The 27,069-nt window shown below is 33.9% G+C and overlaps 2 protein-coding genes across 2 annotated transcripts; both read left to right on the forward strand.

Moving 5' to 3' along the window:
- Positions 1-1,330: 1,330 nt before the first annotated feature.
- On the forward strand, positions 1,331-13,256 carry LOC134269915 (nuclear envelope integral membrane protein 1-like). The gene is made up of 8 exons (XM_062752099.1): positions 1,331-1,440; positions 2,507-2,655; positions 3,916-4,144; positions 4,345-4,417; positions 4,827-4,920; positions 8,179-8,543; positions 9,918-10,079; positions 11,543-13,256. The coding sequence occupies exons 1-8, from the start codon at positions 1,341-1,343 to the stop codon at positions 11,802-11,804; spliced, it is 1,434 nt and encodes a 477-aa protein (XP_062608083.1). The 5' UTR covers positions 1,331-1,340; the 3' UTR covers positions 11,805-13,256.
- A 3,403-nt stretch (positions 13,257-16,659) lies between these two features.
- LOC134269907 (kelch-like protein 18) lies at positions 16,660-26,758 on the forward strand. Its single transcript, XM_062752091.1, has 11 exons — positions 16,660-16,863; positions 18,087-18,217; positions 18,773-18,913; positions 19,240-19,438; positions 21,155-21,315; positions 21,499-21,635; positions 22,295-22,402; positions 22,622-22,736; positions 23,082-23,186; positions 24,647-24,758; positions 25,110-26,758. Exons 1-11 carry the CDS (start codon positions 16,702-16,704, stop codon positions 25,503-25,505), a joined length of 1,767 nt encoding a protein of 588 aa, XP_062608075.1. The 5' UTR covers positions 16,660-16,701; the 3' UTR covers positions 25,506-26,758.
- Positions 26,759-27,069: the final 311 nt, after the last annotated feature.

Here is a 27,069-nt window from a genome sequence, read left to right on the forward strand (position 1 = left end):
TGTCAGGGTATACTAAAAGTCTTTATTTTCTGCATGTATTTTGATATTCATCAGCAACGCGACCAAGGCTGAGTTCAATGATCCGGGTAGATCAGTCGACCCCCGCAATTGGACGTAAATATAGAATCCATGGAAGCCCGGATGGAGATCACAAATAAGGTTTGTTAATTGACAGATTAACCAGGAAATAACGGAGTACCTTTCATTCTTATAAACATCGTTAATACACATCATTTTTTCAAGGTGTACAAAAATACTTGTACATATAAAACTCTGAAAGTAATATTTTAGGCAGAGTTAATAATAAAGTTACTTTTCAAAAATAACAACGGGAATTTAAGCCATGATTCGTATATGTATTCAAAACCTATTCAGGTGATGTAGAAACCTGTGTGTTCAAATCATGTACCTGCGGTAGGATAAGGCTTCAAAAGTATATCAAATGTAGGAATCACTTTAACAATTAACTGCTCAAACTGAACCGAAATCTGATTTTTTTTTCTAGCCAAAGTTTCAGGTGGGCAAATTTTCAAGATTTCAAAAAATCTAAAAAAGAATATTTGGTTAATTTTTTTTTAACTGTCATGCATATGAACATAAAAAAGAGACTTTTTCAAATATGTTCAGATTTAATTCTTATAAAATATCTATGAATATCAGTATTTGATACATATCTTATATTTATCGTTTTAAATGGACGCCCATACATGTAGTGTTACCTGACAGGTCAAGTTCAGCTAGATTACCTTTAAATTATTCAGAGAGTGATTTCTCGTTAATTGGTGGTAGTTTATAAATTATAGTTCCCTGGCAATATATTTTATTTGTCGTTAAACTGACACTTGCCAAAGATCAGTGAGCAGGGACACCTCCCCCCTTCCCCGAATTAGCAACTTGTGTACTCACAAATAAAACACAGCTCTCAGAACTTTCGGTACTTTGATTAAAAATTACATTGATTTTAATTTTAACATTTTATTTTTTTTTAAGTCTCATCATTCAGAGCGAGAATGTAGGGTAGCATAAATTTAAGATTTTCCCCCTTACTCGTCTATGTAATATTAATAGCAAAATCGAGTTCGATAAGCAACTCATTGCGGAGATTTGTGTTATCAAAGGAAAACTTTTTTTTATTTAATCGTTAAACAGCTGTTTAACGTTTAACAATCCGGAGGATTCATATACCCTAGCCAATATGTTCTATTTTTTTTTTAATTTAGAACATTATTTTTGATAGTTATTTTGAGAACTGTTGTGTTCTGTGTTTTACAGGGTCCTTTTGGGTATATCAACGCGCCTAAATTTAAGCGTTCACGTCACCCAAGTTTGTTTTGATAAAGATGGCGCTGAATTTGTTTTTTCCTGCTGTACTGCTTTTATTTTCCTTTACAGTCATAAATACTAATAGCATTGATGGGTGTATTGTAGGGGGAACAGAATGTAAGTAGGCCTGTACTTTCATCTCTTAAAAGAGATCTCAATGCAGTTTAATTCGGAATGGACAGGGAGCCATCTTACTCTTCGAGTAGATCAAGAACAATCAGTACATATAATATCATAAGCTATGTAGCTTTGATTACATACATGGCCTTATTAAGCTACTCAAAGAAGTTTTATTTAGATATTATATTTGCATATACGAGATATCGTAGATACAGTTTTTGTTTAGTTCAAACAGTTAACTGCGTCAAGTGTTTATATAAGACATCAGTGTGGAAAAGAAGAATGAGTTAACGTTGATTGTCATAATTACTTTTAATGAAAACATAGGACTGGACGTTGAATTGAACTTGGGACCCTGCATTACTAGTCAGGTACTCTAAACACTGAGCTATGTAGACCGATATCCATCATCCAGCCTAAATTCATTCATTCCTCCCTCTTTAAACAGCTATGCCCAAAGACAAAACACAAGTTCACCATGTCAGGACAGGATTTTACATTTATTACATACATAATTATATTTTGTCTGAACAGGGTAGCTAGCAGCACCATTGAAAGATAAAGATAATTCAGAAATTACATATAATATTATTGAAAACATATGGCAGAATTGAATCCAGTACCCTGCATAACAAGTCAGGTGACCACTGAGCTATCCAGGCTGATGTACTTAGTCCAGCCTAAATTCCTAAATATATATGTACATGTAAAATCAAGTGAAAGTTTAAATTAAGCATTTATAACCATGCAATCAACTATTCCCAGAAAATGGAATAGCAGCTACATGTAGGTTGCCATCTAAAAAAAACAAAAAAAAACTTGATATAGGTTTAAACTTACAACCAAACAGGTTGACCATAATACTTTCACTACAGCAATGTTTCTAATTAATACAAACCTTTAAAGATTACAACATGTTTCTTGCTTTTATTTATACATCAAGTTATTACTCAAAAATGCATTACTTCCACAAAACAGGAAATTTATCTATTTGTAGACCATATAATGATAAATGATTATGTGTTTTAATGTAAAGGTATAATGGTATATTTTCCCATTTTAGGTTTTGAATTTAATGTATTAAAAGATCGAACAGTTGACCATGTTTCGGTGAAAAGTGAATATGATGATGATGACGAGCCTTATTATTGGAAGATTTACTGCTTTAAAGGACTTTCAGAGTCGGTCATTTTCTTGTGGGTGAATCCTGTGGTATGTTAAATTTCAAATATTGATAGATATGTATGCATGTATCTTTGTGAATCATGTTTATCAGATATTATAAAAGAGTATAACCCCATTTATATCTAAAAACGTGACAGTTTCTTAATAAACACCATGCCCTACATGAATAGCAAAAATACAATAAAGCAAAATCGACCATAATTAACATCTCATTCAATAGAATTATTTCATTACAATTTATTTTGTTGGATATACTCTGACTCAAAATACACATGTAGATTACTTGATAAGTTTTTCTTCCTTTTCTTCTTTTTATACCCCTGCTCCGAAGGAGAGGGGTGTATACTGTTTTACCCTTGTGTGTCTGTCTAGCTGTGTGTCTGTCCGTAACAAATTTTCGTCGCAGTTTTCTCAGCAACTACTCATTGTAGATGCTTGAAATTTTAACACAATCTTCTCTGAGGCATGCCATATGGTGGGAAACATTTTTGTACAAATCTGATGTCAACTTCCTCTTTGTCTGTCCATTTCATACATAACAAAATTTTGTCACAAGTTTCTCAGCAACTACTCATCGCAGATGCTTGAAATTTTAACACAATCTTCCCTAAGGCATGCCATACGGTTGGACACATTTTTGGTCAAATCCTCAATGTCAACTTCCTATTTGTCTGTGCATCCGTCTGTTTCATACATAAATTTTCGTTGCAGTTTTCTCATTAACTATTCATAGCAGATGCTTAATTTTAGTACAATCACGCACTCTTCGTTGAGGCATGCCATATGGTGGGATTAATTTTGATATGAATCTGATGTCAACTTCAAATTTTTCTGTGTGTCTGCCTGTAATTGAACTTGTGTATATTAACATGATAGTGTAATTGAACTTGTGTATATTAACATGATAGTGTTTATTTACATCAGAGCAGGGGTATTACTAGTGAGCATTGGCTCACAGATTTCTTGTTTTCACTGATAAATGTTTTTTGAAAAAACACAGATATACACATTTATTCTTCTGTGGCTCTAACTTCAACATCCTCATGGATGTACATTAATTGCCGCAAAATAAAATTATGTAATAAATCTTGTCTAAAAGCAGAAAAGATAAGTTTGTATCCCCCCCCCCAAAAAAAACTCCGAAGGTCAAGGTCAAACCTACTTCATTGTGAAGGATACACAGCTTATATGATATAGATGATTTTTTTTTATCCAATCAAATAACATGTTTCAATGAAAATTAAACTATTTTGTGATAATTTAAAAAATATTTCAAATGTATTTCAGATGAAACTTAATTTTAGTCATGTACCAAGTCATTTTAAGACAGTCCGGGGAAAAACTGTACAGGAAGTCAAAGATCAAAGAGATTCCTTCAGCCCGGTATACAGTGTCCTCCAAAAGTTGAGACTGGTTGTTCAGAGAGAGGTGGAAGAAGTACCATTTATTGCTTTTAACCAGAGCTGTATTGGTGTCCAGTCAGACACACCATTCACTGTCAAATTTTTAATCAAAAGTATAGTTTTAGCTTTGTTTCTTTCATTCTTTAAATTTTAAGTAAAATCAAGCTTTTGTGTACTGGAAATAAATGTTTTGTTGTTCATACAATATAAAGGAGGAGGAAAAGGAAGTGTCATTTTAGTACAAGACTATGTCCTGGATTTAATTTATGACCTTTAAGTAAACACTAGATTTGCCTTGTTTTAACATTTTCAGATTTGGAACCCTGGCTTTTGGCCTCTCTAGGATTTGGAATTATCCTCTTCTTATCAGCAGGAAGTTGGAGTCAGTAAGTTATTTTTTTCAGATCATCTGAGTTAGAAACTAGGGAGCTTTTTAGCTCACCTGAGACAAAGACTCAAGTGGACTTTTTGGATCAACGAATATTCTCTGCAATTAACATTTACATTTTTGATCTTTTTTAGAATCATTGGCTAATTTCACTAATCTTGACACAGATCATTCTTTGGTTATCAAATTCAAATGTGTTTAAATAAGTGGAAGGGCCTTTCTCTTTTTCAAGGGTAAATAGTTCTTTTAAAAAAATAGCATAAAATTGCTGGTGTCTCACATCAAATTTTCCTAAGTTCCTCTCAGTAACCACTTATAAAACAAATTGTGAAAAATTTCTGAATGATTGTTGATTTGATTTATTTCAAATCATGATACATCTGTATGATAATATATTTAACTTTCAGCAATGTGAAGCTGCACTACGGTTTTGGTGTCGGGGTTGGAGTGATGGCGTCCCTCCTCGTGATAGCGTTTGTGATGAGCAGGATGTTTCCTCAGGTACTACACATACACATACAAATTCAGACAACATGAAGCTGTGTTTTTATGTGCAATTTATGTCAAAGCAGACCAAGATTTATTTGAATCAAACTATCTTATATCATTTTCTTCTGAAAAGTTTTGAGGAAAATAGAAATGTAAGTGTTCAAATTAAAATTTTCTAGATCTTAAATGTCTTTTTTTCATACAACCATATATACTGTGAAATCATAAATTTTCGTGGGGGTTTAATTTTTCATTGTTTTTGAGTATGGAGAGACCCACGAAATCATGTCCACCATGAAATGTAAATGGTTACATAACTACTCAACAATTCAGCATCCACAAATTCAAATCCCCACGAACCAAAAGTTTTTACTCAAACCACGAAAATTTGACCCCATGAAAATATGTGATTTTACAGTAGACTTCAGTCAGAACCTTGCAGGTTTTTTTTTGTTTTGGTTTATCAAAATTTGTCATACAATGACTACCTCATCACTAGATCAAAAGAAAAGGCAGGTCCCCTTTAAAGGAATGTTTAAAGATTTATTAAAAGAAGTAGGATTGGTTCATTCAGCAGAAAACTTGTACTGAAGAGTAATTTATTCAGTATAAGTTTAAAGACATACAGATCAGTAAGAACTGAATTATAGAAAGCATCAAAGCAGGTTCAAATTTGTTGAAGGATTGACTTGAGGCTACAGTAGGGGGCAAAAGTTTAACATTGATTTGAATATCCTCTTTCTAAAATGCAAGTAGTTTAAAACATGTAGCCAAGATTCAAGGTTATTTCATTCTTGACCCACAGTCAAATTATGTTATGGGATGAGATAGGCAAAGCATGTGTTTATTAGGTCACCTGAGTAACTCAGGTGACCTATTGCAATGCTATCCATTTTCGTCCGTCGTCGTGCGTCGTGTGTCGTGTGTTAACATTTGAACATTTTCAGCTTCTTCTCTGAAACCACTGAACCAATTTCAACCAAATTTGGTATACAGCATCTATGGGTGGAGGGGAACAAAAATTGTGAATTTCATGGTCCCCGCCCCCCTGGGGCCTGAGGGATGGGGCCAAAACTACCAAAATTATTTCAATCTTTCAAAATCTTCTTTACTCCAATACATCAAGCAGGCAAACTGTTGGCATGAATGTAATGAGCATTGAGTCCTCTACCAAAATTGTGAAATTCATGGCCCCAGGGTCAGGGGTTCTAGTGCTAGGGCGGGGCTCTATAGATTATATAGTGAAAATGCATTATTTCTTTGAAAATCTTCTTCTCTGCTCCTGGGTATTAAATATACTAACTAAGCACATAGTTATGATGAGCAAAAGTGCCTCTTCCAGATTTGTGAATTTTATGGCCCCAGGGTCAAGGGTTCTGGTGTTAGGGCGGGGCTCTATAGATTATATAGTGAAAATGCATTATTTCTTTGAAAATCTTCTTCTCTGCTCCTGGGTATTAAATAAATTAACTAAGTGCATAGTTATGATGAGCAAGAGTGCCTCTACCAAAATTGTGAATTTTATGGCCACAGGGTCAGGGGTTCTGATGTTGGGCTCTCTCTGATTATATAGTGAAAATGCGTATATTCTTTGAAAATCTTCTCTGCTCCTGGGTATTGAATAAACTAACTAAGCACATAGTTATGATGACCAAGAGTGCCTCTTCCAAAAATTGTGAATTTTATGGCCCCAGGGTTAGGGGTTCTCGTGTTAGGACGGGGCTATATTGATTATATAGTGAAAATGCATTTATTCTTTGAAAATCTTCTTCTCTGCTTCTGTGTATTAAATAAACTAACTAAGTACATAGTTATGATAAGCAAGAGTGCCTCCTACAAAATTGTGAATTTTAAGGCCTCAGGGTCAGGGGTTCTGGTGTTAGGGCGGGGCTCTATTGATTATATAGTGAAAATGCATTAATTCTTTGAAAATCTTCTTCTCTGCCTCTGTGTATTAAATAAACTAACTAAGTACATAGTTATGATGAGCAAGAGTGCCTCTTCCAAAATTGTGAATTTTATGGCCCCAGGGTTAGGGATTCTGGTGTTAGGGCGGGGCTATATTGATTATATAGTAAAAATACATTAATTCTTTTAAAATATTTTCCTTTGCTTCTGGGTTTTATGCCAATGATCCAAGTATATATATATATTTATGATGAAGAAAGGTGCATCTAGCAAAGTGGTTTTTATATGCCCCCAGGGTCAGAGGGGGAGGGGGTTACATAGTCTGAAAATAAATTAATGCTTTGAAATCTGCTCTTTGGTATTAATCAACCATTTTATGATAAAATTTGCAAAATTTTGAAAAACATGTATGTGGCCCATGGGTCAGTGGTTCCTTTAGGGTAAGGTGCACAACTGGGTATAAAGTGGAAGTGCATTTTCTCTTTGTTACTCTGATCTACCTCTGGGTATTAAGTAAATTGAGTAAGCATGCTAAGTTAATAATTATGATAAGCAATGGTGCCTCTTTCAAAATTGTAAATTGTGAATTTCATGGCCTCTGGTTTAAATCACGAACCAAATTTAATTGTTTGAAAGTTGTTACACAATACTCAGGTGACCTATAAGGCCCGTGGGCCTCTTGTTAAAGGAAATATTCATTAAAATATAACAAAAATCAGATGAGGACTAAATCAAATTTTGGGATTCAAAATTTTGCATATTCTGAATGTAGATCTTCACAATGTTCACTCCATTGTATGTTGATGTAAGTAAATTTTTAATTGATATTTATTCTGTTTAAATGCCATATGCGCTATCTATACATCATACATAATAGGCTAATATTAGAAGTGTGAATTTGAAATATCTAATTAATTAATGAGGGAATAGTACTATTAACATCAAGGACATGTATTGGAGAGAAAATATGTACTGGGTATATAGAATCCATTAACATAAATGACAAAGAAACTGATGCAAATATTTTCATGTATAATTATAATAAATATATTAACCTTCAGAAATCTGTATATGTGCTGAAAAATGTGGGCTTCATATTTTAGCAGCTTTAGTGCAGATAAAAATGCAAAAATAAATTTGTGAATACCATTAATAAATGAATAAATACAATACATAGTGCAGACATGCATCACACTTATTTATTTAAAATGTTTATGTATTGGGGGAAAATTTATAGGAAAAATGCTTGGTGAAGGAAATCAAAATTTCTTTAATTTATATGTAACCTTACATACATGTATATATAACAGGTATAAGTATCATTATCTTTTATATACCTGTACTCTTTTTTTATAATTTCAGAGCCTTAGGAAACTTGGTTATGTACTGATGGCAATAGGATGTTCTACCTACATGTACTTATGGACGTACATTGTACAACATTTTTACGAGACCTCCTCCAGTTTGTTTGGCATGTATTGGCAATGGATTGTGGGATACGTCCTAGTCTCAGCCCTCGTCAGTTTCGCCCTCTGTTATCGCTACGGTCCAGTGACTGAGCCTAGGACACTGAATCTGATCAAGTGGTGTTTACAGTTGATTTCGTTGGTATTCATCTACAATGGTACACAGATCCGAGAGGCATCTGTAGCCATTATTGTGACTTTGATTACTTTGTATAACCTTCCTGCTGGATTATTTGACAACAGGTTTACTAGATATATTAGGTAGGTACCTGGTGCTTACTCCTGTGTGACATAGTTTAATCCCCTTGCAATGAAGTTGGAGGGAATATAGTAATGCAGTGGTGTGGTTGTTTGTTTGTGTGTGTGTGGAGGAGTGAGTTAGTGCTGTGCAAAACAGATGTGAGGTAATTTGCAATGGGATCGATGTCAAATGCTGCCTCAGTTTATGTTTTTTATCACAGACATTGTTTTTAAATTGTGAAGTTTAAAGTTATACTCACTTGAAAAAAAAAACTAATTTAAAAACATGTACAGGAATTACACATGTACGTAGTAGTTACATAATAGTTAATTTGTTTTTGATATTAGCCAACTCTTCATTGTATTACATGTATGTCTTCTTCTCCATAACAATCTTTTTTTGCATTGGGAGGGGGTTAATGACTAAGTAAAGAAAAATGACTATTGTTTTGGATTGGAAAAATAATATTATAAGTGAAACTTTCAATCATATCAACAATTTATTGTAAAAAGAAATAATTGAAATTAGTTGTAAAACTTGGCTTTATAAATTTACAACTTGGACCATGTGGACATTGGGTTTATGCATGTAAATTCATATCATTGAAAATAATTTAATGTAAATAACAAGAATATACTTTTGTTTCCCAACCCATATCTCTTTCACTTTTAATCATTTTAAGGTATAATGTAGACACTATTTCAACTCTAACCAGGTAAAATTAGTAACCATGCTCAGCAATTTACATCATGTTTCCCTACTTGTGGTTTTAAAGATTTAGATTTTTATGATTAAAATCTTAAATTAATTAACTTTTTCTCTAAAAAAAAAACAATGTCTCTCCTTGTTTTATCCATCTTACATTATTTCAAAAAAATTTGTATCCCTTTACTGTTCCATTGGTCACCTGTGTGCATTCAAGTGATACATGATTTCCTAAATATACTTCGTTTGGTATGTCTTAAAATTTCATTTTTGCCGCTTTTGAATTTCTTTTTGCTACTTCTGAAAAAAAATGCAAATGGCACATCACAGCTTGTGCACTGCAAAAAATAAATCATAAAAACTAGCATTTCTCTTGAATACATGGATAGGTATGTTGCATTGTTATGTTCCTGCATCCATGCATGACACATGAGCTTGAATTTAAGCATTACATATATTTGATTTTGCTTGATTTTTCATTCTTAAAATGACCCCATGCTATGAATCATAAATTAATCTATTGTCCAGTTATAATTTTAATTTATAATAAACTGATGCATGTTTCAGTTTAATTTTATCTACCAGTGTTTCATGCATACTGTATTAATTTCATAAAAAAAACTATAGCTATCAGCTTTTGAGATTCTTTGTGAAGTTAAGACTAATTTTCACTACTGTTGATTTTACAGGTACAGACTTTTCAAACCCAAGATCAAGCTCCTGACTGAACAAGAATACCAGCAACAGGGCTTTGAGGAGACAAAGAAAGCCCTTGAGGAACTCAGGAGTTTCTGTCAGAGTCCTGATTGTAACAAGTGGAAGACCATCAGCTCACTCAGTAACCCTCGCAGGTAATTATGAGGTCATACTTATTCTGTCCTGAGTGTATCCTGTCTTCCAGAGTGGAAGACAAGATCAGCTTGCTCAGTAACCCTCGGTATGAATTAAGGTCATGCTCATTCTGCCCTGAGGGTCACTAAAAACCAAATGCTTATTACAATTATGAAAACAATTTGATACATGAACTTGATTTCAAGGAGTTTAAAAGAGGATAGCACTTTAGTCATGCCAATCTGCATCCTGTAATCATAAATGGAAGACCATTAGCTCACTTGGTAACCCTTGCAGGTCTGTGCACTCAGTTTTTATTAGGGTCATACTCATTTAGTCCCAAATGTAACCAGCGGAAGACCAACAGTTTTCTCTGTAACCATTGAAAGTCTGAGTACTCAGTATTCTTATACAGTCCTGAATGTAACAAATGGAAGACCATCAGTTCACTCAGTAACCACTTAAGGCCCCCGAACTCAGCATTTAGTGCAGCAAAAATCATGTGCTAACCAAAGTCCTGATTGAAGCTTTGTGCACTCTGGCATCGTCAGATACCCACGAGTAAAGATGAGATCATCCGTGGGTATCTGATGATGGCACTCTGGGCTCTAGGTCATATTCCCAGATCAAATTCACTTGTCACAATAACCTCTCACAGGATCTTTATTATGCCCCCTTCAAAGAAGGGAGGGCATATTGCTTTGCTGCTGTCCGTCGGTCTGTTGGTCCATTTAGTTTCCGTTCATTTTCTTCACAACCATTGCACATACTGAAATGAAATTTGGTATACAGGTTTATCAGGTAAATATCTAGATCAAGTTCTGTTTTGGGTACGATCGCCCCAGTTTTGACAGAGTTATGCCCCTTGGACTTAGAAAAATTCCATTTATTTGCAGTTTCCGTTCATTTTCTTCGCAGGGACCGCACATATTGAAATGAAATTTGGTATACAGATTTATGAGCTGAATATCTAGGTCAAATTATGTTTTGGGTACGATTGCACCATTTTTGATAGAGTAATGCCCCTTGGACTTAGAAAAATTCCACGTATTTGCAGTTTCCGTTCATTTTCTTTGCAGAGGTTGCACATATTGAAATGAAATTTAGTATACAGGTATTTCAGATAAATATCTAGGTCAAATTCTGTTTTGAGTACAATCGCTTCCTTTTTGTTAGAGTTATGCCCCTTGGACTTAGAAAAATTCCACTTATTTGCAGTTTCCGTTCATTTTCTTTGCAGAGGTTGCACATATTGAAATGAAATTTAGTATACAGATTTTTCAGCTGAATATCTAGGTCAAGAAATGTTTTGGATTGGATCGCACCATTTTAGACAGAGTTATGCCCTTTTGGACTTAAAAAAATTCCAATTTGGGGGGAGGGGGGCATAAGTGTTTTACAATCTTGTTTAAATGTTGATTCTTTTTATTAAACTGTAAGACCAAATGCATTGTTCTAGTAAAATGAATAATTATGTTGACAGATTTGCTGATTTTGTGGAGGGTCGATCCTGGCACGTGACAGACGATGAATTGCTGGAATATGACAGCGGACCAGACGTGACTCCCGCGACGGACGAAGACAGTGACCAGGAAATACAGAATGCAGAAAACAGCCAACCAGACGCAGAAAACAGCTCACCAGACTCATCTCAGGGACCCATCCCCGAGATAGACTCAGAGGAGGAGGATCGAGCGGGAGGCAACACGTCCGACCAGAGCATAGACGGCCCTCCATTGTCCTGATATGGTTCTACTCAGTAATTTAGATTTAAGAACAAATTGTTAGAATCAAGTGTGTTGTGAAAGGCAAAAGTTGCAGATTTATCCTGTAAAAATACTCATGCATAATTATGGAGAACATGACAAAGTTTATTGTAATATGACTAGAATAATAAGCTATAGTATGAATTGAGTATGTTGAAAGTTGAAACATTGACTGTGTTTGTGAGTTGTAGTTTGGACATGTTTGGTCATAACTGCAGATTGTATGGGAAATGAATATTTCCATTAACTTTTGATTGCTTAGTGTGTATAGAAGATTTCGAAATGAAATAAGTTTGTGTATTTAGAGTGAACATCTTCCTTTGATATGATTGGGAATTGATTATGAAACGTTTGAATATTTTGTATGGGGACTTCAATTTAATGTTATTTTTATTAATTTTTTGAATTCACTTACCTGTATATGGTAAGTCAATTTTCTCATGGACAAAAATTTAGATATACATGTATCAGAACAACAATTTTCCTAAATTTGAATGAGATGGAGATCATGAGAAACTAAACTGCATGCATGCTGTCAGGAATTGAAGTGAAAATAAGAAAGTGCTTACTCATAAGTATTATGTGTTCCAGTTTTGTTTTTTGCCTAAACAGAGTCATGTCAGAGTGAGCTTTTTCATGATCACTGATTGCCCATTGTAAATATTTAACATAATCTTTTGAGAGAGGCAAAGCCATTATATAAAGCATATCATTCTGTTATTTTAAGTAGCCTTTTGCAGTGTAGATTCAGTTTGATCATGAGATTAGGATTGTAAAGAAAAAAAAACATTCTAAAGAAAAAATAATTATTAAAAGTAAGGGGTGGGTTCAGAATGCAAATACCAAGGTACATAAGAATTTACAAGAAATCTGCAAACTCAGAGAAATCAGGGTAAAATGCAAGTTATATATATCTATGTGGAAAGCAGATTCATGAACAATAAAAAAGGTAACAATTTATATAAAGTTAACATTATAAGTTAGATTTGTTGAAATCATATTGGCTTCAATTTAAGGGGGAAATAAATTTTGGTTGTATTATTATTTTTTTTTAATTTATTCTCAAAAAGAAGATGTTCAGTCAGGTATGCAGTGTTGCCCACGGATTCTAGTTTGTCCAAATACCAAATTTAAAGTTTTAATTTGAAGATTTGTAAAGCTTTAAATAAGGTTATTAAATACACTGTAATGCAATTTTTCCCGGTTCTCTTAGAATTCTAGATTATACTGTACGTACTGTATAAATTGTATCAGTTGATGATCCTTTTTTAATTTTCGTCTATAATGCAATCGGCATTTGAACATATAAGTATACATGTATAAATGATATACTAGTAGTTCATCTGTTTGAAAAAAAAAAGAACTGTAGGTATTGCATATTAAAAACCATTGTACATATGTAAATAAAACGATTTTATATCATTAAAAAAATGTCCTTTTTCTTGAGTAACATATAGTTTATAAATAAACATCAGGTATCAATGGTATTCATCAGATATGTTATGCTTTGCCTAACAGATATATCAAGAAACCTCAATGTCCTTTTGTTGATTCATGAAATGTGAGTGTGTGATTTTAACCCTCTCCCCCCAATTTTTATACCCCCCTTCGAAGAAGGGAGGGCATATTGCTTTGCTGCTGTCTGTCGGTCGGTCTGTTGGTTCACTTAGTTTCCATTCATTTTCTTCACAACCGTTGCACATACTGAAATGAAATTTGTTTTACAGATATATCAGATGAATATGTAAGTTTTGACAGAGTTATGCCCCTTGGACTTAGAAAAATTCCAATTATTTGCAGTTTCTGTTCATTTTCTTTGCAGAAGTTGCACATAGTGAAATCATATTTAGTATACAGGTATATCGGATGAATATCTAGGCCAAGTCCTGTTTTGGGTACGGTCGCGCTATTTTTGACGGAGTTTTGCCCCTTGGACTTAGAAAAATTACAAATATTTGCAAGTTTCCATTCATTTTCTTTGCAGAGGTTTCACATACTGAAATGAAATTTAGTACACAGATTTATCAGATGACTATCTAGGTCAAGTTCTGTTTTGGGTATGGTCGCACCATTTTTGACAGAGTTATGCCCTTTTGGACTTTGAAAAATTCAAAATTGGGGGAGGGGGGCATAAGTGTTTTACAAACATCTCTTGTTTATTAACCATTATTTTTTCTGCTCTTGTTAGCTCTTCTGAGCCAAAGGCTCAAAGAGCTAATGCTATGGCCATTTGTGCAGTGTGCGTAAACTTTTTAGAATATGGGCCATAACTCAAGAACCCCTTGGCCAATCAGTACCAAATTTGTCACAGGGTATCCTTTGCCCAAGGACTACCATTTATACTAAAATAAGGGTTGGGACCCTTAAAAAAGGGGAGATAATCAGGAAAACAAAACCAAAACTACTGGTTGCTAAAAAATCTTCTTCTCCATAACCACCAGGCAGATTTTCACCAAACTTACATACAAGGAACAGGATATGTCGAAGATTAAAATTTGCACGGGGAATTACCCTGGGGCAAATGTGCATTCAAGGTCACTTCAAAGTTGACCTAAATTTACAATTAATAAAATCGTGCATATTTTGCTTACTATAAGGACTAGGATCATCAATTCTTGTAAGTTGATGCATCTTACGACTTAACATCATGTTAACTCAAAAGTAGGTCACGGTGACCTACTTTTTAAATTTTGCGGGGATTTGTTTTCAAATTGATTTGAAGGCATATTTTGGATTCTTTAAGGCCTATGATCATCAAACTTTGTCAGTTGATGCATCTTGGGTCCACAAACATTGTCAACTTAAAAGGTCACCGTGACCTACTTTTTGAACTTTATGACTTATCCTTTTAAAAACATTAAATCCCATTATTTCAGACACTGGGAGGTTTAGAATCATCAAATCTTGTACTTTGATGCACCTTGGGACCTTAAAACATATTTATGAAAAAAGGTCACTGTGACCTACTTTTTGAATTTTGCCGACATTTGTTTTCAAATTGTTTAAAACGCATATTTTGATTACCTTCAGACCTACGATCATTAAACTTGGTCAGTAGATGCATCTTGGGTCTTTGAAAAATGTCAACCAAAATGTAGGTCACGATGACCTACTTTCGACATTTTATGGCTATATTGAAGTATCTTAGGTATTTATTGGCTTAGAATCATCAAACTTTGTGAGTCCATGCATATTAGGTTTTCAGAGAGTGACGACCTAAAAGTAGGTCATGGTGACCTACTTTTGACATTTTATGGCTTTATTTAAGTATCTCCGGTACTTATTGCGGCTTAGAATCATCAAACTTTGTGAGTTGATGCATCTTGGGTTTTCGGAGAGTGGCAACCAAAAAGTAGGTCACAGTGACCTACTTTTGACATTTTATGGCTATATTTAAGTATCTCTGGTACTAATTGTCTTAGAATCGTCAAACTTTGTCAGATGATGCATCTTGGGTTTTCATTGAATGTCCAACAAGAAGTAGGTCACCGTGACCTAATTTTGAGTATCTCAGGTACTTATTGGCTTAAAATCATCAAATTTTGTCAATTTAGGCATTATGGGTTTTCGAATAAAGTCGACCAAAAAGTAGGTCACCGTGACCTACTTTTGACATTTGATGGCTATATTTAATTATCTCTGGTACTAATTGGCTTAGAATCGTCAAACTTTGTCAGATGATGCATCTTGGGTTTTCAAAGAATGTTTACCAAAAAGTAGGTCATGGTGACCTACTTTTGAATATCTCAGGTACTTATTTAATTAGAATCATTAGTCTTTGTCAATTAATGTATCTTGAGTCCTCAGAAAACTTCAATCAAAAGGTAGGTCACTGTGGTCTCTACTTATGGTATTTTATAATAATATAATATCTTCAGTTTTAACTGGCTAAATATTATCAAACTTTGTAAGTTGATGCATTTTGGATCTTATGATTCTAACAGAGTTGGAGGCTTCTAATAGAAGTGATAGATTGTACAATTTATCAGAAGAGCGATTCAAGGCCCTTGGGCCTCTTGTTATTATTTGTACATATTTTTTTCAGTTTAAGTCTAAATGCCTATTTGCTTAGTCAGAAGTTGATAATTTCAAATGTGTACCGTATTATATTATACCGACTGTATCATAGTGAAAGGTTGAGGGAGTTTGTATGGTTTTTTTTTTTTTTTTTTTTGCAATCTTTGAAGAAAAAGTTATATCTGTAGACATTAATTGACACAATATCAAGGTTTTATGATACAATGTTTCGGAACACTTTGCGTCAAGAAATGATGTCACAATACCTTGACATTATGAAGGTGTGTCTGCAGATTGAGATAAGGGGGGGGGGGGAGGGTTCATACTTGAGATAAAGTAAATTTAATTTATAAAAAAAACTGTTATGGCTCCTCATCAACAGTGATCAATGTGATTTGGAGGAGATCACCTGACTGAATTTAAGAAAAATTTATTTTTAATTTTTTTTTTGTAATTTGCAAATTTGCAGTACTTGTGCTAGAAATAGGTAAAAGAAATATTAAAGATTTGAAAAATACCCATTGAGTGCATGTAACAGTTGAGGGGCATCATCTAAACAAAAAAATATTTAAAGAAACAATGCCAGAATGTCCTTATCTGCAGCGAAAATTTAAGAGAACCCCCCCCCCCTCCTTTCCGTGTATTTTGGGTCTGATCTGGTAAATTTATACGAACTAATTGCAACAGAGCAAAGGGAAACAACATTTTATCAATTAAACTGGAACTGATGCTTTGTTTTTACAATATTTCTTTTTTAAAACCAAAAGAAGTGGTTTGATGTAACTTGGTAAACGAACGACCTATCTATAATCGAACGCACCACATCGAGTCAATAATGTCAACAAAGAGATGGAAGTAGATGAGTAAAAAGTTAAAGGCGGATTGTTGTCTCCCCAGCTCGATTGACAGGATGGCAGAAGACTCTGTAGTTCGTTTTATCAAGGAGGACTTGCCTAAATGTGCATTTCCCATGTTTGAAGATATTCGAAGACAGGGGAAACTCTGTGATGTTACATTGAAGGTGATGATCATTATCCCGCCATCTTTCAGTTTCACACCCGATAAAGGATATCTGTTATGTGTTTAGCTGGAAAATCATTTAGCTTTGCAACTCAGTCAGTTTTTTATCGTTAAATTTAAGATAAATAGAGATACCTATGGGAGTTTGCAAACAAATGATTATTATTGTAGTCTGTTCCGCTGCGTCATATTCTAATTCATAGTCATACAATGATTCATTGTAGGTACAAAATTATATTAATGTAAAACTAAAGGAAGCAGTGTATAAAAAAAATGATAGTCAAACGTTTAATTTTACAACTTCTGCCAGAACATTTCTTACAAAATGTCAATGAAGAATAACGGTGTGACAAATATCAATAACTCCTTTATTTGTACAGGTAGACTGATAGTGTTTCAGGTCACTAGTTCAGGACATTGGTTATAAGATACAGATATGTTTGCAGGCTATTTTGTGACCAGCCACACAGAAAAATTATTACAAAGGTACATTGCTTTTCAGTTCATGTTCCAGCCATACAGTGTTGAACTTAATTGTAGGTTTGATGAAAAAAAAAATTGTTATGAATCATGAGCTAGGTAGGCTTGTAATAAATTATTAGTTAATCTATATATGTCGGTTTCGTATATAAAATTAAAATTATGACACTCTTCTACTGTAATTGAGCTCTTGCTAGAGACTTCTTCCTGTAGTATCGAATCCATTATTTCTGTATATTGATATTTGCAATGGGATAGGGTAATTAAATGATTTATCATTGATGAGACTTGTGAATAGGTTTCTATATGTAGACTAGCTCTTTGAATGTTAAAAATCTGCCTCTCCAAATATACACTTTCATTGAAGGATTTTGGATGAACTTAAGTTGGTTTAACCAATGACCATCCTATTACAAAGAGAGCGTTATACTTAACTGCACTGACATTATCATATTTTGAACTTTGAAATTTTTATCAGAAATTTTTTTATAATTGATGATGTCTTTGACAGAATTTGTAAAACCCTTATATGGCAACAAAGGATTATATTGTACATAATTAACACACCTTTAATTTAAATTAGGTAATGTCTTATACATGTACCACCCAAAGACACAAAATAATTTTAATTTGGGATATCTAGATTTAGGCAAAATGAACCCATTATTCATAATTTTTTTTGACGTCCTAACTCTCTGTTATTTATGTTGTAATTAACATATAAAGGTGTTTTATTCTGAGCAGGTGGGAGACAGGAAGTTCACAGCACATCGGATTGTCTTGGCTGCGAGTATCCCGTATTTCCATGCCATGTTTACACATGACATGGTAGAATCAAAACAGAATGAAATTACAATGCAAGGCATCGATCCCAGGTATGTCTTCACATAAAGTACTGCAATGTGATAAATGTTTTCCGATATAGGTAATTCAGGTACCATATGCATGCAAATTAGCATGCTATTTCACACTCTTTACCATAAAAAAGAAAAAAAAATATAATAAAAGCATGCATGAGGCTATCTTTGAGATAATGTCTGTTTGCCCTCTCCCAATCTAAAGGAGAAGACAATGGGTTAGTAGGTAGGGGTGGATTTTTTCAGAAAAACTTCAACAAACATATTGACAGGATGGAATCTCGGGGATCTTTTTTTTTTATTATTAAATTGTTTCCTAGAAGTTTAAGAAAAGTTGTAGTTGGGCCATTTTTAGCCAGTTGGTTTGGATAGAACAAAGAATTTTTAAAAGATTGTCTGATGGTGATTTCTTTTTTATTTGTGGCTTAATTTTTTCAAATTTAAAAAAAAATTGCATCATCGAGTCTCTATAAGGTCTTTCCTTATGATAAATTCAGCTTGACTTCAGACTAACCATGAGTATATAAATTTCTGAAAATATTATGCATGAAACACCTCTGTTTTCTCATTCAGTGCTCTGGAGGCTTTGGTGAACTTTGCCTACAATGGGAGTGTGGAGATTGACTCTAACAATGTCCAGTCTCTGTTAGTGGGGGCTAGCTTCCTCCATCTACAGTCTGTCAAGGAGGCCTGTTGTGATTTCCTGAAAAAGAGGTAACCGTTTCTCTGATTACTCATCTAAACTGGTAATGTATACAAGCTTCTCATCAGTCTGGGTACAAATCAATTAAGTTTTAGATACTGAGTCATGCAAGTCAATATTAACATCATGATACATTAAATAGTTTATAAATGTAAAGCATTGTAGATGCATTTACTCATCTGGAAAAGCATTTAATTAAAACTGATTTTTTTATTTGCATAGAATATTTTACAGATTTGAGTATTACATATACTTAACAAAGCGTTTCTTATTGATAAACTTATAAATAGACTGTTTTCTTCCATGTAATATTTCAACATAAATGTTCATCTTTCAGTTTACATCCAACAAACGTTTTGGGGATCCGGTCGTTTGGGGACCAGTTTATGTGCCAGTCCTTAGTGGAGTACACAAATAAGTACATACAGAAACATTTCAAAGAGGTGATGGCGATGGAAGAATTTCTGAATCTCAACAAGGGGGAGGTTATGGAGATTATATCTCGAGATGAACTCAATGTTCACTCTGAAGAACAGGTTTGTGTAGTATTAGACTGAGTTACGTATGAACATGTACACCTGTACACCATTTATTTTAGCAATGATATATCACCTAAATTCTCGGAGGAGCACAGATTGTTTCCTAATCTTTAAATCAAAGAATAGGATCTTGATCAGGACTTTATGAAGTTTTGATCTATTTTCTGGCAAGAAAACCCTTACTGAGACAAATTTCCAATTTTTAATTCAATCTCTTTAATAAAATACACCAGCTGTTGTATATTCCCTTATTTAAAATCTTTCACATTATTTTTGAAACTTTCCAAAAAAATGATTACTGTATAGGGGAAAATAACTCGCGGTGTTAATATTCGCTATATTCATGGTGTGAATAAATCTGTGAATTCAAAAAACAGTGAATAAATTTTCAATAATCTCCATGCATGCTTTATTTGGAAATTTGAGAATAGATTACTAACGGTTGATATACATGTACATGCAGTACATGCCCATTTCAGTAAGGCCAAATAAAATTGAAATCTTGGTTCTCAGGCCCGCGCGCATCTGTTTTGAGGTAGCCGCATTGCTGATTTTATTGTATTTTTGATAAAATAAAAAGTTGATTTTGCGAAGACCAATCCGGGAAAAAAATTTCCGACCTCATTTTTTTCGTAGTTTAGTATTCAAATATCACTTCCGGTAGCCATTTACAATGAGATTTTGGCTCAGGGACTTCGCTTGAAAATACATTCAAGGACATTACCTACGATATTTACACGTTGTTAAGCAATGGATAAAGCAGTAATTTTGACCAGAAATGGAAAGTATATCTGTGATTTAAAAAAAATTATCTTTATGTTTAAGAAAATTCGGAAATTAAAATAAAAAAATACCTCCCTCATCTAATTTATTGCCAATAAAATGAAAAATAAAATGCCGCCCTCCCGCATTTGTTTTGGAGAAAATTGGCCTGAGAACCAAGGAATTAAATTTAGATAGCCTAATTACGAGTAGTACTTGTCATTCAATTATTTTAATTATCACGCTTTACTTTAATCAAATCAGCAGATAATAAAATGTGTTTGTTCATAGCTGTTTTAATAGCCAACACTACATATTTCATCAATCAAAACACGTGGGTCATGGGTTTTGATTACCCATTCGTAACTAATGTTACCACTTGTAATTTTTACCTGCATTATCATGCATATTGGTTTTTATCAACATTTTGGTTTTAAGAAATCGTTCAAATAAATATCGAACTTACTGAAGATGTTGAAAGATATTATTTCGTTGAAATACATAAGCAAATTTATTTCCATCCAGTTGTTTTTCACCACGTTAATTGTATTGAAGATCCTGGGTGCACATGCACTCATCGTAATTGCATCTATAGGAAAGTCATTTGACGTATAGAGTGAAGGACTTTTAATAACTGAACTTGTTTTAATTAATTATTTATCATTGAATCTAACAATTTTATATTAACCTACCCTGTTGTTCGTTAAATAAAGACATAACGCTGATTAATATCGTTTGCATGTAGCTCTGGTATGTATTAAACAGCTATAGACAAGGGAGATAACTTTTATAATATATACCAATTCTGCAAATTCAAGAAACCGCGATAGTGTCAGATGAGAGAAAAACGTGAAAATTACAACCCGTGAAATTAATCCCCTATACAGTATACAAAATCTTTATAAAGATATTCAGAGTTTTATCATTTCCTTTTGTTATTTTGTGTTTAAGGTTTTTGAAGCTTTTCTGTCCTGGATTAAAAAAGATGAGGAGAAGAGACGATCAGCCATGCCAGAGTTAATGGTGAAAGTGAGGCTGCCGCTACTGACTCCACAGTATTTATCTGACAGAGTAGCAACAGAAGATTTGGTCAAAAATTGTCTCAAATGCAGGTAAAACTAGCTTTTGGAATCTATCGTATAATTCTGTATCTTAAGTGCATAAGTCATGCGAAATATACTTGTGCAGCAATGCTTAAGAAAACTTTAAGGTCAAACATGAATTGCAGTTTGTAAAAGAAAATATTTTGTTAAGAAATTTAACTTCTGAAGTTGCAGTATTTTTTTTTAATACAGGGATTTGTTAGATGAAGCAAAAGATTACCACTTGATGCCAGAGAGACGGTCCCTAATGCAGACCTTTAAGACACGTCCACGATGCTGTACAGACGTACCGGGGCTAATCTATGCAGTAGGTGGACTGACATCCTCAGGTAAGTGTATGCAAATTCAGGGCTATTGAATTCGGCAAAACGTACTAAATGATTGATTGATTGTATATTGTTTAACGTCCCTCTCGAGAATTTTTCACTCATATGGAGACATCACTAATTGCCGGTGGGAAGCTGCAAATTTTGTCCTATACTCGGCACTCAGTGCCATTGAGCAGGGAGGGATCTTTTTCGTGCCAGCACCTACTGTGACACGGGACCTCGGTTTATACGGTCTCATCTGAAGGACCGGTCTCCACGTCCCACAGTGGGATTTGAACCCGCAACGTAAGGATTGACTCCTTACTTTGTGACTCTAGAGCAGATGCTCTAACCACTGCGCCACGCGGGCGACATGTACTAAATGAGATCATCAGATTTGCTTTAGTGACTGTTGTAAGTGTTAACTTCCTTTTTAGTTGGAATGTTAATTTCAGGAGGATGACATATTTTATCTCTTTCATAAGAGCAGCAAGAAAGAACTTTTCTTCCAATATCAGTAATAAAGTGTCATTGAGTTCTAGTTTTTGATCAAAATTCACAGCTTGAACCAAAGCACACTTGATAGGAACAATGTCAGAATTACCATGCAACTGTTTATCAATCAAATAATGTAAAAAATGTTTTAAAACAGAGTTTGATGTTTTGGTCTTATATAACAGGTGATTCAATGAGTACTGTGGAGTGTTATGACCCAATCACAAATATCTGGAACTCAGCGGAGGATATGAAGACTGTGAGGAGTAGGGTGGGCGTGGCTGTCCTAAACGGTAAGCTAATTCACCCAAATCCTTCACTCTTAAAAAATAAGGAATACTGCTCTTTAGTCTTTAACTAGCAAAATATTATATTTAGGGACTGTGGCAAAACTCATCATAACTATCCACATGAAATTGACATCCCTCATATACATTTTTTTAGAGAATTTTTTTCTGTTCAAGTCTGAAGCTATAAGTATATGATTTCTTCTTGTGTTAATGCCACAATAGGTAGACTTTATGCTATTGGTGGATTTGATGGAGAAGAAAGGTTGAGCACCGTGGAGGTGTTTCACCAGGGCAACAAGAAATGGAAAAAGGTGGCATCCATGAATTGTAAGAGAAGGTAAGGGTGTCTGAAGATAAAGCAGTGTAGTAACTCTGTCTAATCATCAAATAATGACATGCACTAGAATGTATTTCAAAATAGGGTGTTCTGTTGAATAGTAAAAAAAAAAAACATAGAAAATATTCAAGTGGAAATGAAATTAAAGTTTATACATGTATTGGATTGAAAAGGTATTAGATTAGACAGTTTTCACTGTTGTTCATAAAATGTCTGCCATTATGTCTCTGAGAGGATTTATGGAATCTATTTCTAGGAAATTCATTTTATGCTTAATAAACAAAATGCATATATAAATATTCTGTACATATTCTTGTAATAAGACTAAGATATTTGTTTGAACAGTGCCTTAGGAGCGGTAGCTTTGAACAGGAAGCTATATGTGTGTGGGGGATACGATGGGGTTTCCTCACTAAAGACAGTGGAAGTTTATGATCCAGAGAAAGATTTGTGAGTAAAAAGTTTATTGAGAAATCCCTCCCATTATGGGGATAAATGCAAGTATAAAATTCCTGATGTGAAATGTTATAGGAATTTTTATACCCCACGCAACTAGTTGCGTGAGGTATAATGTTTTTGACCCGTCCGTCAGAGTGTCAGTCAGTCAGTCCTCAGTCCTGCTTTTTTGTCAGCGCAACTCCTCATAAACCGCTGCACAGAATTTCGTCAAACTTTGCAGGTATTTAGGACACAATGTGTTGATGTGCATATTACCAGGAAATTCCGATTCCATTATTTTTTCCGGGAATTTCCGCACTTTTTAACTTAGGCATTTGGCCATACCTTGAATATAGAGATGAACAGTTTGTCAGCGCAACTCCTCATAAACCGCTGCACAGAATTTCATCAAACTTTGCAGGTATTTAGGACACAATGTGTAGATGTGCATATTACCAGGAAATTCCGATTCCCTTATTTTTTCTGGGAATTTCTGCACTTTTTAACTTAGGCATTTGGCCATACCTTGAATATAGAGATGAACAGTTTGTCAGCGCAACTCCTCATTAACCGCTGTACAGAATTTCGTCAAACATTGCAGGTATTTAGGACACAATGTGTAGATGTGCATATTAACAGGAAATTCTGATTCCTTTATTTTTCTGGGAATTTCAGCACTTTACAACTTAGATATTTGGGGATATCTTGAATATAGAGATGAACAGTTTGTCAGCGCAACTCCTCATAAACCACTGCACAGAATTTCATCAAACTTTGCAGATATTTAGGACACAATTTGTAGATGTGCATATTACCGGGAAATTCCGATTTTTTCTGGGATTTTCAGCACTTTGAGTTTTAGGGGAGCATGGGGTATGTGAGCTTGCTCACTTTTTCTTTCATTTTAGCATGTTTAGGTTTAGTGTGAGTTATTGGTTTGTAAATCACACCGTGTGACAAGGACTTGTCACGGCGGCATATTTCATGAAGCATACTAGCCCTTCTTGAAAATTTGTCTACGTGCAAGTCTGTGTGATTTACACACCAATAATTCACACTAAACCTAAAAATATTCCTTATATTTTACATTTTCCATGTTTAAAAGCATCAAAAATATACTCAATGATTGAATTTCTCGCTGCCCTCTGTCTCTGTAGTCTCATTGTGACGTCACACTAGCTCACATTTCTCTGTGTATAATTGTATGTGTGAGTATACACAAAAATGTTATTCAAATCAATTTCACAGTCGGCTTACCAGAAAAACACAGCAAATGTAAATATTCATGAGTAAAAGGAGGTTGTAAACCTTGTGAAAATTTCTAGCATGGCAAATAAAAATTTTGATTTAAATTCAGTGCATTGATATAATATAAATACTTGTCATATAGAGATGAGTCATTTGTATTTAATATTGTGTTCAAAATATTGAACTATCCATTGATTTTAGAATTTCTTTCATACTTTCAATAGATGGACTCTTCTATCCAACATGTTGAAACACAGGAGCGCTGCCGGTGTGGCGTTCCTAGATGGAGAAATATACGCTTGTGGGGGGCATGACGGTCTCTCTATATTTGATTCTGTAAGTACTGCTTCATCTTCAATTATAAGTGTGGGATGTTGCTAACATCCAATTTTGGTGCATGTATATACATACTTTACTTCTTATTCTCAAAAATAAAGTGTCAAATATCCTTGGTAGGCCGGTATATCTAATGTGCTAAAAATAATTTTTAAAAGGAATAGGCATGTAATAAAATACTTTAAGATACAGCAATTAATTGCTTTTTGCAGTTTAATCAAATCTATGATGATGCATAGTAACATTTGCATGTGTAAAAGTGTGAATAATTTTTGTCAAAGTGTTCATATTTTCAGTTTGATATATGTTCACAATGGAAATTTACAGAGAATTTAACTTTCATATTCACAGGTAGAGAAATATAACACAGCCACAAATACCTGGAGTTATGTCACACCAATGTTAACAAAACGCTGTCGATTAGGAGTTGTCTCCCTAAACGGGAAGTTATATGCAGCAGGTGGATACGATGGGTCAGTATTCTTAAACACAGTGGAGTGCTATGACCCGGTCAAAGACTGTTGGACCTACATCACCTCCATGAGGGTCAGGAGGAGCCGCGTGGCCCTAGTTGCCACCTATGGAAAACTGTACGCCATCGGAGGGTACGACGGACTGGCCAACCTGAATTCCGTGGAAATGTACGACCCAGAAAAGGACACCTGGAAGTTTGTACAGAGTATGTGTGCCCACGAGGGAGGGGTAGGGGTGGGGGTGGTACCGGTAGAGGTGGATCTAGATTCATGATGGGTGTGATATGTGCCATGTTGTTTATACAGTTCACTGTTCTGGGATTAGTTGATGCATTTGTTTATTGTGATCTCTATTGTAAATAAATGGTTAAAACTTGTGGTTCTTAAGTTTGAAACTGAAATTTTTGCTCATTGTGACCTGTTTATTAGTTGTAAATAAATGTTCAAAATAGTGTTACTAATTTATTTTAACATTAAGTGGTTTAAAGTGGAATTAGGTAGTTGATTTTTTTTTCTGCATTTTTGAGTGTGTTGCAGATAAAACAAGAAAAAAATATTCTCATAAGTAAGATTTCGTCTATGAAAGTATGTTTATTGTTCAAATTATGCATTTATTATTTGAAAGCATTTTTCTTGCTTATGTACATCATGTAAATTTAAACATTTTCATTGACTTGTAAAAACTGGTTGAGATCTACAACTGTATGTGATTACTTTCAAACAATCTTTAGTTGATTTCATTATAACATGTAATTTTCTGTCATTTATGGATTACATGTATCTTGTTTACTTCTACAAAATGTTCACACTGTTGTCATTTTATTGTAAAGGATGTTACAGAAATGGCAAAATAGTAAAAATAGTTACATTTTATTTTGTCTAAAAAATATGTCAACGCTTTGTGAATTTCCTAATTTTGCCAGTGCTTGGTTCAACGTTGTTTGTCATATGTTGTCCTTTGAAAGGGAATCAGAAAGTTAACTCAACAAACGAAGTTGAATTAATGTGTTATATGGACGATTAATATGGATCATTGTCAAATTTTGTTGTTGAAAAGAGGAGAATCACATACATATTTAAAATAAGTGATATTCATTTAAGAGATTGTTTTTAATATATGAATTATGTATCTTAAAAATACATGTATCTTTATCTTTACACTGTACAAGCGTTTGAACAAAACTTTCCAAATAGTCAATTCTCTTTATCTGGAACTCATTAGGACCAATATCCAGATATCGAGATATCCCAATTAAAATACTTAAGGAAAAAGGGAATGAGACTTTCAAATCATTTTGACATTTCAAGGTTATTCAAGATACCAAATATTAACTGTACATTTATCTGATTGCACAGAAAACAGTGCCCAGAAAATAACTGCAGCATAGATTTTTGCTACTATCTACATCTTCAGCTGTACTTCTTATAATCATTGTAATACATGTATTATATCAGGCATTCTGTCCAAGGCAGTGCAATATGTTTGTTGAATTCTCTCCAGTTTATTCAATAAAGTTGGTAAATATGTTATTTGTTTTTACTTGTATGTTATAGAAATATTTGATTGATAATGCCATTATTTGTATTGGTTTATTGATAAGCATTAAAAATATCTTGTAATTCTTTCCCTTAATAAATACCAAATACAGTAGTAGAAATTTTTAGCTGGGTGCTAACTTCGGCTTATTCACCAATCAAATTGTGTTTCCATTGAAAGTAAAATGGGTATTTTTTGTAATATTCTTTCAAATGCTGCTCCTTGAACATATCCCATGGCATTCAATTTAAATCTTGGTACACAAATAGATAAAATTAAATAAATTATTAAAAAAGAATTA

This window comes from Saccostrea cucullata, unplaced genomic scaffold (genome assembly GCF_032062105.1).
Source record: "Saccostrea cucullata isolate Sc308-1 unplaced genomic scaffold, CSIRO_AGI_Scuc_v1 ctg2363, whole genome shotgun sequence".
In the NCBI taxonomy this organism is placed as follows: Eukaryota; Metazoa; Mollusca; class Bivalvia; order Ostreida; family Ostreidae; genus Saccostrea; species Saccostrea cuccullata.

What these genes read in the sequence shown, in the direction of transcription:
- LOC134269915 (XM_062752099.1), top strand. Translation starts at nt 1,341, where the DNA reads ATGGCGCTGAATTTGTTTTTTCCTGCTGTACTGCTTTTATTTTCCTTT. An exon ending in TATTGTAGGGGGAACAGAAT is followed by an intron (nt 1,441 to 2,506) that starts GTAAGTAGGCCT and finishes TTCCCATTTTAG; the next exon opens with GTTTTGAATTTAATGTATTA. An exon ending in TGTCAAATTTTTAATCAAAA is followed by an intron (nt 4,145 to 4,344) that starts GTATAGTTTTAG and finishes TAACATTTTCAG; the next exon opens with ATTTGGAACCCTGGCTTTTG.
- LOC134269907 (XM_062752091.1), top strand. Translation starts at nt 16,702, where the DNA reads ATGAGTAAAAAGTTAAAGGCGGATTGTTGTCTCCCCAGCTCGATTGAC. An exon ending in AGGTGGACTGACATCCTCAG is followed by an intron (nt 21,636 to 22,294) that starts GTAAGTGTATGC and finishes CTTATATAACAG; the next exon opens with GTGATTCAATGAGTACTGTG. An exon ending in TATGATCCAGAGAAAGATTT is followed by an intron (nt 23,187 to 24,646) that starts GTGAGTAAAAAG and finishes TACTTTCAATAG; the next exon opens with ATGGACTCTTCTATCCAACA.